The sequence below is a fragment of the Myotis brandtii genome, unplaced genomic scaffold, assembly GCF_000412655.1.
Source record: "Myotis brandtii unplaced genomic scaffold, ASM41265v1 scaffold390, whole genome shotgun sequence".
Classification (NCBI taxonomy): Eukaryota; Metazoa; Chordata; class Mammalia; order Chiroptera; family Vespertilionidae; genus Myotis; species Myotis brandtii.
In genome coordinates, this window is record NW_005364954.1 from 1,907,644 (window position 1) to 1,926,384 (window position 18,741).

General features: G+C 37.1%; 1 protein-coding gene across 5 annotated transcripts in view; it reads left to right on the forward strand.

Annotated features, from left to right (window-relative positions):
- The window catches only part of FAM49B (family with sequence similarity 49, member B), a 71,356-nt gene extending 53,356 nt beyond the window's left edge, over positions 1–18,000 (forward strand). For 2 of the 5 annotated variants that reach the window (XM_005872792.2, XM_005872793.2), the window contains 5 exons: positions 123–205; positions 7,672–7,793; positions 10,598–10,703; positions 16,682–16,818; positions 17,803–18,000. In XM_005872792.2, the coding sequence (XP_005872854.1) occupies positions 133–205; positions 7,672–7,793; positions 10,598–10,703; positions 16,682–16,818; positions 17,803–17,889 (525 nt within the window). In that variant the 5' untranslated portion in view covers positions 123–132 and the 3' untranslated portion in view covers positions 17,890–18,000. Of the gene's footprint in view, positions 1–122; positions 206–1,105; positions 1,189–7,671; positions 7,794–10,597; positions 10,704–16,681; positions 16,819–17,802 lie in introns of those variants that run through there. The other 3 variants (XM_005872790.2, XM_005872789.2, XM_005872791.2) reach the window with 2 other exon arrangements.
- Positions 18,001–18,741: the final 741 nt, after the last annotated feature.

Consider the following 18,741-nt stretch of genomic DNA (forward strand, 5'->3'; position numbering starts at 1 on the left):
TGCCAGGAGCACATAGACCTGCACCTGTTGGTAATTCCGAGCAAGCCAGCCTTTGCCAAACCCCAGGCCTCTGCTTAAACTTTTTTCCTGGAACTAAATGATGTTGCCATTTTTATTTTTAGGTTTGCTGGCATGGGTAATCTCATTAAGGTGCTAACCAGGGACATAGACCACAATGCAGCACATTTTTTCTTGGACTTTGAAAGTAAGTCTCTTTAGCCCTTCACAGCTGGTGCATAATGGTAAAGGTGAAAGGTGAAAGGTGAATGATCCTCACACCACAGTGAAGGCCAGCCAGAACATTTGTTAATAAAGTATGGGGAATCAAAGTTTGCATGATTTTTTCCCCCTAATTGTAGGCAAACATCACCGTCATACATATAATTCTTTAGTTTTTCATTTGCTAAAATCATGTTGAGTCTGTAGCCAGTGCTGTCCTTTCATTAGTCCATGAAGCAAGGAGCCTTATGATGAACATTCTACTAGTATGCCTTGGTGACATGCTCACATTCCTGCCATCGGCGGCTGGATACCGTCGAAGTGTGCTGCACATCAGAATCAGTACTTGAATAACTGCCACCAGTTACAAATCCAAATTTGGATAGAAATAGCTGCTTTATTTCATGGCATACAGGAAGTAAGTTTAACATTCTACTCCTTTAAGATGAAATGCAAAGGTGAGCTGTGGCCAAAACTCTTGATATTTGGCTTTGAAATAAATTGTTGTTTCGGCGCAATTTTAAACAAGATTACATGTGAATAATTCTTGATCAGAAATTTCTTTTCCAGAATACTAGCACTGTTGGAATACTTAGAGAATTTTTCATTATAAGGCCACTAATGAGACTTGTCTTGGGAGAATCTTGCGAAGAATGAGAGCAACAGTTGTGCCATTATGTACAGGAAGCCACATTTCACCTCTAGGTCCTCCACATCAACCGTGGGAGCCCGGTTTGCTGTCGCCCGAGCACAGTCTGGGTAACCTGAAGGACGAATTCATGGCCTAATGAACATTTTCCCTTTTGCTATTGAAACAAAAAAATCCATTTCCAATGTTCTTTTTCATAAAGGGATATTTTCTCTTTTCTCATTCTTGTCTTGACAGGTACCTTAACATGGGGAATCTTCTTAAAGTTTTGACATGCACAGACCTTGAGCAGGGGCCAAATTTTTTCCTTGATTTTGAAAGTGAGAAGATGATTTTATATCTATTTCTCTTTGCCTGCAGTAGACTGCGTTTGTCTTGCACTAAATGAATGTTTCCACTTTGCCATCTGTTTAACTGCTTTGCATGACTGAGCTATGAATTGTTTGAGTAAAATTTCTGGTGCCTTCTAGAACTGGAAATCCTATTTTATAGACTAAATTGTAAAATACTTTTATTTGAATTGTTACAAGAGATATCTCTTTAGTTGAGCATTATTCTACAATTTGAGATCTCAAATGAAAACGTTTAAGATTCTCATATGAAAACATTTCTATAAAAAATTTTGGTGGAAATTTGTTAATAGAAGCAATTTTTGAGGGGAATTATTGCAGTTGAGAAAAATTAAATATTAACTCCATGTACTATTGAAGTATTTTAATACAAATTGGTTCTTGAAGGCCATTCAAAGCTTAGTATTGGCATAATATTAAAAGGTAAGTGTGAACCTTAATTATTTAATCTTTGTATATAATTAATTTGAAAAGTTAAGAAACTCATTATATGTACTTATTTCAGGAGTTAATTTTTTTCTAACTCTATAAAAATAATGGGTTCACAGACCTTTAAGTAATTTGCCTTCTGTTTGTTTTATGTTGCATGACCTATTGTAATATGGTCTAAGGGTGGCAGGTAAGTGTCATTGACCCCATGCATGTTGGAAAGCTTTTGCTTTTTTGGCTGTCTGTCTGTATTGCTTTAGCTTGTCTGGTTGTCAAATCAAGAACAATGATATTAAATTGGTGTTTTAGTGTGAATGTTGCTATTTTAACTGATCATTAGGAAATTGTTAGGAAAGGGTGAAGAGAGAGCCTTAGATTGTAAATCATGCGAATTCTTGAATACCACTAAGGTTAAAACATTTGAACAGGTATTTAAGTACTTAAACTTTAAGACCTTTTCTGGTTTTAAAAACAAAATAAATCCCTGAAAATAAATCCCCAGAGAGTCACTGCATTTTTCATCAACTTCAGTTTAGTTTATGTGATATTATGCAATTCATGCTACTTTATGAATAATTTAAATATTTTTCTTAAAACCAGGACAGTTCCTATGCACACATTAATTTATTGTTCTACATTTTATGGAATAATTTATGGTCTCTGATATTTTTCTAATTTTATTACATTCCTATCAATGTTCTGTTCATAGTTTGGTAGTGTGTGCAAGCTAGCGAAGAGTAGTAATGCTAATATCAGGACCATAATAAATTGTGGGTTTTTAGGGGAACATGTAGTTAAATAAATATTGGTTTTCTTGACCCTTCTCAACAATTTAACAAGACTATTTTAAGTGCATGTTTAGCATGAATTTTAATCAGCTTGGGGATGTTGAGCAGATTGCTGACTTGAAGGTTATTCTTTCAGATGAGGCAACTTACATTAAAGCTGTATTTTAGTTTATTTGCATCTATTTCAAACTTGGTCTTGTATATTTTTCTGCTATTCTGTCTCCCTTTTACTCTGTCTCAAATTCCTTACATTTGCAGAATCTTGGCTCTGACACAGTCAAGATCTTGTTCAAGACTTGGCACTTGATCTTTTTATAAACCAATCTTTAGGTTGTGGTCCAGTGAGAAGTATGAGTTTACTGTAGTGTTTAAAATATTATTTGGTCTTGGTTTCCTAATCTGGGATAGGTTTGGATCGTTATCCTTAAATTTAAATAGTTAATTTAGTGCCAGGAAAAGGTCGGAATTGCTAACAACAACAATTTCCAGTCATGAAGAACTACATGTAAAGTTTTAACTTCTTACAGGCAGCTGTAAGTTAAAGAATGACGTTGTTGCCTATATCAGCCAATGTAGAACTTTTGGTTTGACACTTACTGGTATACTGTAAGTGAAATTTAGTGAAAACATTCTGTATCCTAGGCCAGAGTTTGCCTGTTATTTCTTATTTAGATTTTTAAAATATGTTTTCTTTTGATTCTAACTTAATCAGTTTTATTTTTCATTCATTTGTCTTTTATAAATAACTTTTATGGTAAAAGTTTACCTTATGATTTGGCTACTAGAGTGACCCATGAGATGGGTCAAAAATGGGCAACATATTTGATGTGCCAGTTCCTTATGATTACAGAGAATAAAACCACATTCTTATTGAATAAAATATCAAGTTCTACATTTTTATTTCTAGATGAACAGTAATATTTAGGTTACCATTGTAATTTAGGTTTATTTTAGGCTGTAGGTACAAAATAAAGACTCTGTCTTTACTGTAAGTCATTACTCTCTTAACTTTAGCATGTGCACACACGTGCTGTTTTTCACTTCAGTTCAACATCCATTTATGCGGAGCCTCCTGCCTGCCGACAAGTAGGTGCCGGAGATGCAAAGATACAACTCCTGCCTTTGGAGAGTTCTCAGTCTTGTGGGATAGATAGAAATGCAAATTAATAATCATCTTTGCATAATTTACATCCCAGGTATAGCTCAGGAAGGGATTGACTTTACCTTGCAGGGAGCAGACTTTCTGATGGTGATGTTTGAGTTGTGTTGTGGAGGTGCAATAGAACGTTTCAGGCAAATTTAGTGAAGGACATTGAAGAAGGAGTATCTACAAAGGCCTTTAAGGCATGAAATGACAATCCATGTTCATTGTAACATACTGTTACCTGTTCTTGAAGTACTAGAAAGAGAGTCTCTTTCTTAAAACAAGCTATACCTATAGGATAAGATTTTATTTGAAAATCTTGATAACGATTCCATTAACATATAAGCTCCGATTTGCCCCATAAAATTTGGCAGCACTTATGGTAATGACAGCATATATAAAAAGCACTGAAATGGGGCCCGTATACTCTCTTCTTGTTCGTGGAATTATTTTATAATGACGCTTTAAGATACTAGTCATTCTAATGACAAATCGTTAGCCAAATAACTAGTTGTGTGTGTGTGTGTGTGTGTCTCCACTCATTTGTGGTTCCTAGGAGAAGAGGGACTTTTATTTTTATGACCCTTGCCAGTCTTATATAGTGCTTTGTAAATGATAGAGTTCAGTGTTTGTTAGTTACTCTTGATTCACTTATTTTCGGTTAGACCACAGTGCGAGAGTAAAAATAGGTGAATGTTTGTAAATGAGAAATAGAACCTTACTTCCTATGATTCTTTATTTTAGTGCCTTTCCATTTAATCATACATTTCCTCTAATTCTTCTGTCTTTTGTGTTACCTGTCTCCCCTCCTCCCCATCTTTTACAACTATTGATACCCACTTTTTTAGTCTAACTTTATTTTCCATTTTAACTTTTGTATATTTTCTATTGCTTTTGCTCTGTACTTTGAAATATTTTTATTCTTATGGTCTTTCCTTATTTTTTTTTCTAAAATGATATAGGATTTTATTTGTTCAAACATGAAAATGCATAATGGTGCCCTTTAACTCATGCTGGAGGCATATTTATATTTACCATCTCTGTATCTTCTCATTCATGCAACAAGTATTTATTATAGAAAATATGCTAGGTGCTGAGTTTGCATACCATTCAGTGGTATGTACTGTACATTGAGCTCCCTGCATTGATGAAATTTATGGAGTTAGAGTATAAATATTTATTGAGCGAATGAATGAATGGATGCAAGATTAAAGCAGATAGACCCTTTATCACAATGATCATTTTTATGTGATTTGCTTTTTATCTTTTTTCTTTTGTAACTGATCTTTGCCTCTTTTTGTACCATAACAGCTTCAATTTCTAAAAAACCTTTATTATTGAGAGTATTACAGATTTTCCCTTTCCCCCGCCCAACTTCAATTTTAACACTTATTTTCAGTGACTCTTTATAGGAAAGTGGGGTGAAATTATTACAATATTTACTTTTTACCTTCAAACAGTAAGAGCAACGGAAACATGCTGTAATTGCCCTTGAACAGCTTTTAAATAAGCCTGATGAGTTTGCACTGTGCTTACTCCCAGTAGTAGATACATCCTTTTGCAATCAAATAACTATCCCTTTGTTAGCCGGCTAAGTGGCAGGTTTTTCTTTCAACTAATACAATTTTTAATTCTTTGCTCTGAAAAATCAAAGTGACAAGTCTTGGGTGCATTATATGATACCATTTTTTTTGAACAAATGCTTTCTTTTATATAGCCTTTCCCCCTCCCTAGTATCTCACCTTTTGCATGACTTGCTGTCAGTAACGTAGTGCTTACCTGTCTGCTATTTTCTGTTTGTCTTCATTTCTACAGCAGTCTTCAGCAGCTTTCAAAATTATCAATGTGACTCTCCTGTGGCAGTCTAAAACTGTTCAATCAGTGTGGTGCTGGGGGCTGTCTCACCCTTAGGGGAAACTGAAGTCTTTGCCTTTGTTTTTAAGTTTCTTGTTATTTATCAAATCTTTAATAATCCTGAATCACTCCCAAGGTCTATTCAAATCTACTTGATAATGTTTCTTTGTCTGTAAGTCTCACTGTCACATTTTTCTTTTAACAACTAGTCACCACACCAAAAATACATAGTAATTGCAAACTTTACAAATACCTTTTGGTCTCTAACAGTCAAAATATTGTCCTTTGTCATGAATTCCCTCTTCATGAATTTAAACTATGTGTCTCCTATTGGTGTTTGTCTGTAGTTTCACAATCCACATGAAAAAGTATAAAGTTGGCTGTTTTTGCATGTAAAGAGTATTTTCTCTGCTGCACCTGGTGTAAGTATAAAAGTTACAAGGTGTACTTTTTAAAAGTGTGTGTCTAACCATGACTTTGGAGAACAAGGTCTGGCTAAATGTGAGAGGATATTACTGCTAAATGACAGACTGATTTTTAAAGTCATTTAGCTACAATATCAGTATCCGCTCCTAGTAATACCTGTATAGCTTTGGACACAGTTTTAATTGGCTCCTCTTATGTAATTATTTTGTCAAATAGAATTTTCATTCAAAAAGTGCATGATTTCTGAAAAGAAATTTGAAAAATAAGGGAACAGATGTGAACACAAATTGTTAAGTTGGCTTTGCATGTAAATGTTACTGTGTTATGTTTTTGTAGTACTGTCTTAGGTATGTTGAAATTAAAATTTGGTACTGTAATTGTTGATTTAAAAAATGTGTGGTATGTTTTTGACTAGTTGGCAGGTTTAACAAGTGGGATTGAACTATGACTTGTCCCAAGCACAAAATAAAGTTACAGTAGTTAGGCATCTGGAGTCCTAGTTTCATGTGTCAACTTAGTTTCCTTAAATTTTCTAAGGAAAGGAATAAATATAGATCATTGTGTATTTGTGGGTAGGGGGTGTGGGTATAGAAAACTCTTAAGTACTAGTTTTATGTAACAGAGATCAGAAATGTTCTTAATTTATATTATAAATTAGGTAAACAAAAGAGATCAGAAATGTTCTTAATTCATATTATAAATTTGGTCTTCCTCCCCTACCCTCATAAGAGAAAATTTTAGCAGGGAGAAATCCTGCCAGCATAATTCCTCTCTAAAACATTATGGTAATCATAATGTTTATAATTTTAAGTGCTGTATGCCTTATCTGTAGTAACATGGCCTAGTTGAAAAGATACAAGAAAAATTCAGTTTCCTCACAGAGTGCCGACCCCCCCTCCCCAAGAAATGTATTAAATAAAAAAGATTTATCCTTAGGAAAAAAATGACCACGTTATTAAAAACAGAATTTCTGTTACCTCGAGTCTAGCAGAGAGAAATCTAGATTTAGTCACATTAACATATGTTCTGTGGCTAACACTGCAGGTGGTGGAAATACCCATATGTTTGTGTTCCTTGTCATGCTTTTTGTAATTGTAATTCTTCATTTTTTTCTCACTCATCCTCAAGGACGGAGGAGCGCAGTTTTTGCTTTAGCATTTAAAAAGTTCAACATTGCAGCTGAAGCATCTAGCTTTCAGCGGCCCAGTGATTCTGGAGCAGTTTCATACTTTGAACTCTTCTGCGCTGAAATCTTGACCCTGTGTTCATCAGCAGAGAAGTTCATTTGGTACAGAATTTAAAGTGGTCCTAGAAAAGGGCAGCATCTAGAAAGGATTCTTTTAAAAGTTTTTATATCAATATTCAGTCATTAAAATGAACTTTATAGGAGAATAAAGTCATTTCAGTCTTAAACATAGATTAGCAACATATAGTAGGCCTTTCATTTCTCTTGCATTAAAATAGATCATTACTCATGAATTTACAGTCATTACTGATAGTGACGACTGTAATGAAAAGGCAGTTGTTCGTGCTATCACAATTTAAATGATAATTCTCAAATTCACTTAATATACCAAGTCATTATTTGTGTCTACAATAAATAATGTTTGGTGTTCCCTTGCTGCTTTGTGATATTTACAAACTTGAGGCTAGTTCAAGTATAGAACTATGGAAAAATTATCAGTCTTTTCCAAGAAGTGCAAAGTTAAATGAGTAAAATGTTAGTCATCTTTAGAAATTTGGATTTAGAGTTGTATGTGTACTAAAAAATTCATGTGACTGTGAATTTTCTTGTGCTTTCCTGCTGTTTAGATGCCCAGCCTACAGAGTCCGAGAAGGAAATTTATAATCAGGTGAATGTAGTGTTAAAAGATGCAGAAGGCATCTTGGAGGACTTGCAGTCATATAGAGGAGCTGGCCATGAAATCCGAGAGGTAAAGCACGCCCATTTTCCAGTCAATAGAATGCACTGTGTCCCGCCCTCTTTTTAATCTCTCTCGTTTTCTATACTTTAGAACTCTAGTGCATAGTAAAAATTGTATTTAAAGAAAGATCACTTGCATTATTTCAAAAGTGGTTGCACAATATAAGGGTAAAAGGAAAACAATGTTCTATAAATATGTATATTAAAGAAAATTGTGTGTTATTGGTTGCTCTCACACCTGAAATTTACTGTATCCATGGGGGGCCTACTGGTACTTTTATGGAAGGGAGGAGAGAACACAACTTTCTTTAGCTTTTTGTTCTGTCGTCTGTTTTTCCCGCTTCTCCTAAGCTTCCCTGGGAAACGCTGAAATCATCCTTGTGGTCTGGACTCCCCAACTCGGTCTGACTTTTCCCTACAGAGCAAATGTTCAGTGTGGTCTCCCTCAACTTGCTTCTCCCGAACCTCTGACCTGATCCAGGTTTCTTCCCATTCATCTCATTCTCCATTTCTTCTGTTTAGGAGAAGCGTAGTCTGTCTCCTTCTTACCAAGACTATGTTCTCTAACATTCTTCTCCATTTTCCTCTGGAATTTCAATTCTTTCTTCTCTTAATTCCATCTGGTTTTTTTTTTGTCTTTTACTGACTTTTTCTCCTCAGCATAAACACATACTCAGCTGTCCTATTCTACCCAAAGAAACCTCCTAGCCCAGTGGTCGGCAAACTGCGGCTCGCAAGCCACATGTGGCTCTCTGGCCCCTTGAGTGTGGCTCTTCCACAAAATACCGACTTCTGCGCATGGGCCACGAAGTTTCAATCGCACTGTACGTGTGCGCCCACACGTGGTATTTTGTGGAAGAGCCACTCTCAAGGGGCCAAAGAGCCGCATGTGGCTTGCGAGCCGCAGTTTGCCGACCACAGTAGCCTCTTTTTCTCATTTAAGATACAGTCTATTGAATAAACAATGCTTATTCTCTAGGATAAACCAATAGAGATGGAGATAATGTTTTGATATATGTGTTGACGGTTTCAATATTTTTGGAAATGAGAGTGAGAATACCTGCTCCATGACACCCTCACATTGACCCTGACCAAGCACCCTTGTGCATGTTGGGCTGTGATTGGTGCTGTACTAAAACGTTCTCTAGCAGCAGTAACGCTGATGTGAAAGGAGAAGGAACCAGCATTATAAGGAGAACCATGACATGTTGTCGTGGCAGGGCAACCATTGGCTTCAGTTCTGAATCCAGCAAGGCCAGGAAACAGTTAACTGTGCTCGGTTGTGACAGTGGGTGGCATTTGCTGGAGCATTTGATAGTATGAGAATGAGCAGATATTTGAAATATCATTTTTAGATCCTTGCAAGAAAATTTGGCTAGACTTCTCAAGAGAAGAAAGCAAATTTAAAGTTTTTATCTATTTGCTCATTTCCTGAATAATAAATAAAATAAACAAATTTCTACTTGCTGTAAAACATTACTGAGACTGGGCTTGAGGCTAAAAGGATTTTTCATATACAGCAGGATAATATTACAGTTCCTTTGAAATATTCATATGAAATAAAGATTGTCAGATATTTTTAACATTAAAATATTTCTACATAGTCATATAAATGTAATTTACTTTGGACTCCTATAGTGTTTAAGTATCATTAAATTTTTTTTTTATGTTAAACAATCAAGGACATTTGCATATAGTGGTAAGCTTATAAAGCAAATTGCTTAAATAATATATAGCCCATTTATTTAGTTCGGAGCTAATTTATTCAGAGCTTCTTCTAAATTTACCTGGTTTCAATTTTTGTTTGTGTTCCTGTTTTTTGGTTTTGTGTAGACGGAGCTAGAGTGCTAGCACCTTGGGAAAATCTAAACATCAGTACCTCCTGATGGTGTTTATGAGTAGCCCCCACGCCCCACCATGGGTGTGAGTTTCAGCTTTCAGATGGTGTGTTTAGCTTGTTTGAAGATGTCAGAGAAAGCAAACCAGGTTGTTGAAAAAGATATTAAGTTTCATAAAGGGTTAAGAAAAGCATCTATATGCAAAATAAAGATGAAAATAAGAAAATAACATTTCTTTGGGAAGAACCCTCTAAATTAATAAAAGATTGCCTAGTGGTTTGAAAGACTGGGCATAGAGAAAGGCTTTATATTATATTAGGGTCTCTAGATTGTGGTTTATTTCCTCCCCTTTCCGATTTGAAACTAGTTTTTACCTTCTTATTCGGGAAAACCCAAGAAAACTTGGATTCCAGAATATTATTTTTTAGTTATAGGAAATAAGTGTGACAATTTCTGAATCCCTTCTTTCAGGTTGATTTGGGTTCTTAATTTGGTAAGTCTCCTAAAGTTACTTTGGACCCTGGAATTGGAATTATTCAAAGTTTCATACCCTGTTCCACAGTTGGCATCTTATTTCATTCATTACCTAACTTTGTGGTTTCTTTTTATTTTACTAAAATAATTTTTTGAAAGAAAACTGCTAAGAAAGCCTGTCTGTGATATGCAAAACAATATAAATGGTTTCTTTTTGTGGCTCTAAAAGGTATCAAGGCGTAATATATTTAGCAAGCATGTATTGTGTCATCCTAGTTCATTATATCCATGTCCATTGCAAGGATAACTAAAAGTGTGTTATGATAGGGTTAAGTATCCAGGGAGTTGAGAAGGCCCACTCTCAGCATTCCTGGGTCCATTATTCTGTATTTTATAGATTGTACCAGGTTTCCAACATTTGCTAAGACATATATTTTAATGTAAAAAGAATGCTGCTGTGACATTTAGAACTCAACTTTTTTTTTCCCTTTGGATTTTGAAGGCCATCCAGCATCCAGCAGATGAGAAGTTACAAGAGAAGGCATGGGGTGCTGTTGTCCCACTAGTAGGCAAATTAAAGAAATTTTATGAATTTTCTCAGAGGTTAGGTAAGTTGAAAGTTTTGTAATTATGACTTCCCTAGTGAAAAATACGTTTATTGATGCCACCAGAAGTAATTTAGAGTATTTTATGTTCACATTGCTATATTAATGCGCTACATATGTGAAGCAAGTTTGTTAGACTGTAGTATATTACAGCATAAACCTATGTCTTTATTTAGACTGTTGTCTTCGACACGTTATTCCATAAGGAAAGCTCTGATTTCAATGCAGTATAAAGGGTACTAGCGAGAGAAACCTCTTGGTAGAAGTTCTCTCCAGCAAACCCTCTCCCACATGCAGGAACTAATCCATAGGCTCTGGAATATTTAGATTTTGATGTTCTTAAAATCATTGCTGATTAGGATCAGTTAGTTCATGTATCTAAAACTACAAGTTGAGCACTAGGGAGCCAATGGGAAAAGCTACTGTGACATCCGAATTGTGCCTTCACTACAACCAGTGAACACAGTTGGAATTCCCTTCCTTGGAGAAGTGGTCAAAGTAAGATGTAGACATCGAGCTGCGGGTGTAATTTGAAAGCCGTACCTTGGAAGGGCTTTCTGTGTGAAATTGTGGCCATACGGGAGGAGCAGGATAGGTATGTCTGAAATTTGAAAAACTTAAATTGAAGTTCTTGACACATGTTTTATATAGTTTTGAGTTTTGAATCTCATAAACATGTTATGTATTTTAAATGAATGCGTGCAATTTGGTAAGAAACCGTGCTTTAAGATAGGAATCAACCTGGGGGCTCAGGAGCTAAGTTTAGGCCTGAGATGTGATTTCTTTGGGCCATAGTTTAAAAAAATTCCTCATCAGATGCCAGGTTTAAAAGTGGTAACTGTTTGTATTTTGTTGTTAAGTCTCCAGTTGTTTAATAAAATCAGTAGCGTAGGCACCAGTTGGTCAGCTGATCTGCATTCAGTTGGCCGGAGCCAAGTGACAAGCATCTCTGTTTATTACGTAGAGCATGTGCTTTCTAGTTTAGTAGGTTCCCATGGCTTCCTAGTTTTTATATCTTGCTTTTCATATTCTTTTATATTAGCTACTTGGCCATTTGTGTTTGTAACTTTTTCTTTAAAGTGGAAGTTCTTTTTTTAAAAAAAAACAACCCTATGTTTTTAAAAAAATAAGAGAATTGCTATTTTTCTTAGATACAGTATGCACTGTTAAATGTGAAGACAAGTAATAGCTGAGATAGAAGTATTTGGTAAATTATCCTTTTCTTACTAAAGATAAGAATTGTAATTTATTTTCCCAAGCACAGCAGTCAGCTCTTTCACGCTATTTGCCTTTCAGTCAAATATCTACATAGTCTGTAGCTTGGTAGCTTCAGACCACTGGCCTTGGTCTTGTAATCGTGGTGGTCATGACTCCTTCATATTTAGAGAGTTTTCTGTGCTGCTGGTTTCTATTTTTGAATGGTTGTTTGCGGCAGCAGTCTGCGGTGTTTACCTATGCCGCCATCTTGGTCTCTCTCCAAATTATCCTTTTCTTACTAAAGATAAGAATTGTAATTTATTTTCCCAAGCACAGCAGTCAGCTCTTTCACGCTATTTGCCTTTCAGTCAAATATGTACATAGTCTGTAGCTTGGTAGCTTCAGACCACTGGCCTTGGTCTTGTAATCGTGGTGGTCATGACTCCTTCATATTTAGAGAGTTTTCTGTGCTGCTGGTTTCTGGCTGCATTTATAGTTGAATTGCTTTAGATGGTGCACTCGTCTTACTAAGGCTCATTCTAGTCTCAGCATTTACCAACCAAAAAAGAGTAATTACAAAATAGGCCAAACCAGTCAGGCTTGCATGTTTTCTTATGTTTTATCTACTGGAATTGAATCGGGCTCCTGGTATGGGTTCATCGTGGGTGCTGTGTTCCATTTCAGCAGAGGCATGTGGTAACACAGGTAATAAATAGCAAAGAGCATCAGTTTCCATGCTGTCACCTGGAAGCCTTGAGCCTTCATCATGGTACTCTGGGGGCCTCTGTAAAGTTAAGAGCAAAGTATGCATTTAAGATCTAATGGCTTACTCCTCATGTCTTGTCCAGTAACCTGACTAGTAATGTTTCCAGTTTTCTTGCTTACAGGATGCATATCTTTGCTTGCCTGTGATAGCAACTCAATGTTTGTTGAATGAATGATGCATTAATGAATATACATAACTGCTATATCAAATGGGTGTTGGGTATTTAGGAGAAGCAATAAATGGATTTTAGGCTTTGGTGGCATAATGGCCTATGTTTGAATTCTGGTTTGTTAGCTGTGTGGTCTTGGCCACATCACTTAAATTCTCTGAACTTTAGTCTCCTGTCTGGCCCTCCAGTCTGTTGAGTCTTCTGCTTTATGTCCACTAAACCTCTCTAGTCTCTTCTCTTCCTGCCTCACTGTTGAGCCAGAGATGAGGATATACAGCACAGACAACACACAGAGTACCACACAAGCATCAAATGACCATGGTCCTTCAGCATCCTGCAATCTCAAGGAGAGGATGGCTTGGCCTGTGTACTGCAGATATACCACGGGTGCATTCCAGAAGAGGGACCTTGATCCCTTGTGGCTTATTTATGGAGGGACAGGGAAGGGGTCACTGAATAATTTGGAAGATACTGAGCTTTGTCCATAGCCCTTACCCTTGCTGGCCTGGGAAACACCCTGTTCTTGGTTGTTGGTCTCAGGCCTTCCTGGTTGAGACATAACCTGAGGGAGGTTACCTGATCAGACAGTAGACAAACTGTGTTGTCTCTCCTCAGTCTTCCTCCTGTTCCAGGGACTTATTACAGGGACCACCTCCAAGGGTCATAATGAGTGAGTTTATGCACCACGTTGAGTCCTTGTCACTGGGCTAAATTTACCAAAATCTATTAAGAGGTCCCAAAGTGCCCACAATAATTATGGTCATGTCTCTTGGCTGTTTGTCTTAAATCCCCCACAGACCACATCCTTTGGGTTCTCTTCTGAGGATTCAGTGACTGGTCTTTGATAGTAGGTGGATGGCAGTTGGTGAGATTAAATGGCTCTTGTCTCTCAAGGGGAACTTTCTGCAGGGGCCTCCCTTTCTTGGTCCTGAGCTTCAGCCATTCATAGAAGTTCTCTTAAGTTCATTGTCCATCCCAGCTCAGCCATGTGACTTGATTCCACCGCTAGGGGGCAATGTCTCCTGTCTACCAGAGTGGTAGAGTGCTTTGAATGCTGAAATTAACCCTGAGACTTTATAAAATCTAGTAAATGCAATTTTTTTTGGTAACAGTCCAGTTTTTTTGTAATATTGGTGGGTGTGTTTTCTTAAGTGGTTTTTCCTGCTCTCATCTCTCTCAAACTTTGCTTTCTACTTACATTAATGTTGGCACACAGAATGAATCTTGGGAGAAATAAACCATTTTTCAGAGTAGCCAAAAAACGTTATTCCTCTTAATTGATTTTTCACATCCACGTTTCAGCTCTATGAGCCAGCCATAGGCCTACAATCCATTCTCCACACTGCAGGTGAGGTGGAGAATTTAAATGCTAACCTGTAATGCCCCTGCTTACTTAGTTTATCCAGGGATATCAGGATGACAAGGCCAGGATGCTTCATATGGCACACACATTATGTGCATACTAGAGGCCTGGTGCACAAATTTGTGCACATTGAAAGGAAATTAATTAGAAATGTTTTAATATCACTATTCGCCCGTTCTCTATAATAGAAGGGTCAACCAAATTCACGGTCAACAATGACACACATGTGGGATTGGCGCCAGCGAGAGCTTTATATATATAGATAAACTTGCTTAATTAGACCTACTTTCTGATTTAGCTAAACTTTTTCTAGCCCAGTGAAGCATCCCAACTTCTCTTTCAGGTAATTGTCAGCAACACAGCAGTAAATATCAACACGAGGCAGATTATTATTGTAGATCACACAGGGAGAACAAAGGGTGAAATATTAACTGCAGCAGTGTTTGACTATATTCTGCGCAGTGAGAAAACCTGAAGTCATTTTCAAGTTCCACCATTTCTTACTTCTTTTCAGTCGGGTCAAGTTTCCAAACTTTCTAAATCTCCATTTTCCAGCTAATGAAAATAAAATAGGATTCTACGGAGTCTCCTATCTACCTATTCCAGGAATTCTGTGAAGATCAAATGAGATGAGGCATGGGAAAATGCTTCATAGACATTTGGTTAAAGTGTGAAATGTTTCCACCCGGCTATAAAGCAAGTCATGTTCCTGGGCTAAAGAAACTGCAAGAAGGCTAGTCATTGCTAGGGAGAGGAAGCCGGGCGTTGCTCCGTGACGTCATTACCCGGATGGTCGGAGTGGTGGTGGGGCCTGTGTCCCACTTGGGGGAAGCCAAGTGTTGCTTTGTCGGCGCCAGGTCCATGGTGCCGTTTCTTTGTAAATGGCCAGTGCATGTCACAGTAGCTCCTGCGTTGAGCGTCTACCCCGTGGTGGTCAATGCATATCATAGCGATATCGGATGGTTGGAGGGACACTTCGCATATTGGCCTTTTATAGAGAGAGAGAGATTGTTTTAATCTCCACGCGCTCCATCCACTGGTATTGGTATTGCAATGTGAGTACTATTTCATGCTCTGGTCCCGGCCCTGTTTGTTTGCACACTCTTCCTCATCCTTAGTGCACAATCCATTCTCAACTCAGATGTCACTTACTCAGGGAGGTCTTTTTCTGAACTTCAACTAGGTGAGGTCCTATTTTTATACCTTTTCATTATACCGTGTATTTCTTCTTAACACACATCACAAATGTAATAATTTCTCTTTCTTCTCTATATATTCAGGCTCCATGTGGCCATAGGGAGCTGACTACCTTCATCCCTGTTTCTCCAGTGCCTGGCACATAGTAGACAGTCAAAATGGTTTTTTTGACTTATTATAAAAAGGATACTATCTACCATTTGGAGTTATTGTGTGGATGACAGATAATGTCTGTAGTATCTAGCCCAGTATCTGGCACATAATAATACATAAGAAGTATGTACGATTGGTAGTAATCAGATTAATATTTTATGAGGTTACAGATGGCTAGGTAGAATACTGCTTTATTTGAGAGACAGCTTAATGTGGTAGAAAGAATAGGGCTGTAAAGTCAGAAACACCTACTAGCTACAATTTTGGGCTCTAATCTCTTTGAAACGCAGTTTATCCACGTGATACCCATGTCAGAATTGATGCTGAAAGTTAAACGAGAGTGGGTTAAGCTCACAGGATAGGTGTTCGTTCACCATTAAGTCTTCATGAATAGTAGAGCTGGTATTTTTTTAAGTTAAGGGTTGATGATCTAACATAAATTTATTATCATTAAGAAATATTTGTTTATTGACCTGACATTTATTCATTAATTTCTGATCATAATCTGACTCTAAGCTGTTTTTTTTTTGAGAATAGAATCTAGCATTTTTTTTGATTCTGTAATCTAAATTAGTGTGATTTCTATCACTTTTTTTGAATGAACTATTTACATTTTTAAACACAGTATTTATTAACTTGGCATTCCAAAAGTAGCACTTATTTTAAAAGGACCATTTTTCTTAAACTCAGCTAATTATTAAATCAAAGATTTTGTTTCCTTTAGTAACTGAAAGAAAGCAGTTTCTGTTTATAAATAAGCAGCAAATTCAAAGTATGAGAAGTTGGTCCTTCGTTCATAGCCATGGACAGATTTGACCCTGTGGACACAAGGCCACTGTAGAAGTTACTTAGCAGATTGGTAAATGTAGTGTAAAGGGTGCTCTCTGATCCTGGTATTCAGATTACATTTTGCATTACTTTGAATTTGAGTTTATAGATTACAAAACTGAATTAGTCTCTCTAAGGTTTTTATTCTATTAAATAATATCAATTTGCGTGATTGTATTTAGATGATCTGGATTTTAAAGAGAACTTAATTTCATGGGATTTGAAATCACAACATTTATAAATTGTTCACTTTCTAATTAACAAATATCACCAGATACAAACAACATTTAAATCTTTTTTTTCTTTAGAAGCAGCATTAAGAGGTCTTCTGGGTGCCTTGACAAGTACCCCATACTCTCCCACCCAGCACCTAGAGCGAGAGCAGGCTCTCGCTAAGCAGTTTGCAGAAATCCTTCATTTCACACTCCGGTTTGATGAACTCAAGGTAGGATTCCTGCTGGCCTTGACTATGTGAAAGCATGAGTCCTTCAAAGAGCATCAGGAGGGATGCCTGGAGACCTAGCTAAAATGTGCTTAAGTGATGTCTGATGTCCTTAGCAAAAATGGAAAACTGGATATAAAAATTATGGCATGTCTTTTGATACATGCATAGCACATTACCCAATATTCAGCCTTCATTTAACTTCATTTTAAAAAGATCTTTGAAAGAATATTGACCTTTTCTGATATATTTTTTTCCTTTCTGCTCACCCAGTTTATCTCAATTTTCTTTTATGTAAAAATGTTAAGGTATTTCCAACCCCTTCAATTTACCTGTCTATATACCTACCTACCTACCGGTCTGCTACCTCCTATTGTTGGAGGAGTGTGAGTAGAAACAAGCATTAGCTCTCCCAGCAGGAGACTGACTTCCACGTTGGGCCCTGCACAGTAGCCAGCTGGGAGCAGGCCCTTTGTCTTCTCAGGGTCTCCGATACCTTGCCTGGAAAATGGAAGAGCAGGATTTCTAACTTCAGCGTTTTATGATGAAATCTTAGACAACTGTTCTCTTTTATTAACACTTGGAGCACAGATGATTTACATACAAAATGTTAGTCAGTCTGGAGATTGTCCTGTTGACCATGTATGCATACTTCTGGTGTAATTCCAAAGCAAGTGCCTGCAGAGTTTTTCTTGTTTTCGTCTTTTGGTAATACTATGTTTTGGCAAACCACCTTTTAGTATATTACATGAAATTATTGAGAAAAAGAAGGGAAACTTATTGACCATGACTAAAAAACAATCTATACATTTTATATGTTCATTGGGGACCGACTGCATTGTGAACATGATTTATGTGCAAAAAAAGCCATCTTGGTGATACCAGTTTTATTTGTTAAAATGTTAAAACTGTATTTAGTAGATTTTCACTTAATTTTTTCAGTGTCATTTAGTACCTACTTTTTTCTTTCACAACTGTCTTCTTTAGATGACAAATCCTGCCATACAGAATGATTTCAGCTATTATAGAAGAACATTGAGTCGTATGCGGATTAATAACGTTCCAGTAAGTTAACACATTGAATTAGGGGTGGTAATAATAACTCATTTCTCAGTTCAAGTTCTTCTTTTATTTGTTCATTTGCTCATTCATTCTGATAAAATTAAAGCCAGTAAGTAATCTGTGGGCAACCACAGGTGTGGGAAGAAAGAGCAAAATGTAAGAAACCATATGGTATTGAACAACCGCCCCCCCCCCCCCACACACACTTTTTCCCTTAAATTCCTACGACTACAATAAAATTATTTTTTGTCTGTGTGACATTAATACCGGATTTCTCTGTGTAGTCTCATTTTAATGACATAATAATTTGTGAATTGGTGCTTTTGAGTTTGTTCCCATATTCATCGAATGGAATACTCCGAGGAGGAACCAGCCCTGGGAGGGGAGTAGTACTGATGCTGGCAGAGGGGAGAGCGTGGCCTTGGAGTCATGGGCTCTGCGTCTGGCTGGCTGAGGGAGTGGCTTCTGCGCCTGCTCCTGCCTAGCAGAGCACCACTTCTGCCTTCTTTAGGCTTGTGAGCCTCTGGACTCCTCCTCCTCTTAGCGGTTTCATACCCTTTCTACCGCCAAGGAGTCAGATGTCTGTCATTTGTAAAACCTTAAATTTGAAGAAATATCTTTTTCTCGGTATGTTGAGGGCCTACCTTGTGTGGAAAAGAGAAATTTCTAGGATCAGCCCTAGCCTCTGGCCCTTTAAATACAGTTCCTCATGTTGTGACCCAATCATAAAATTATTTTCATTGCTACTTCATAACTGTAATGTTGCTACTGTTATGCATCGTAATGTAAATATCTGATATGCAGGATGGCCTTAGGCGACCCCTGTGAAAGGGTCGTTTGACCGCCAAAGGGGTCGCGACCCAC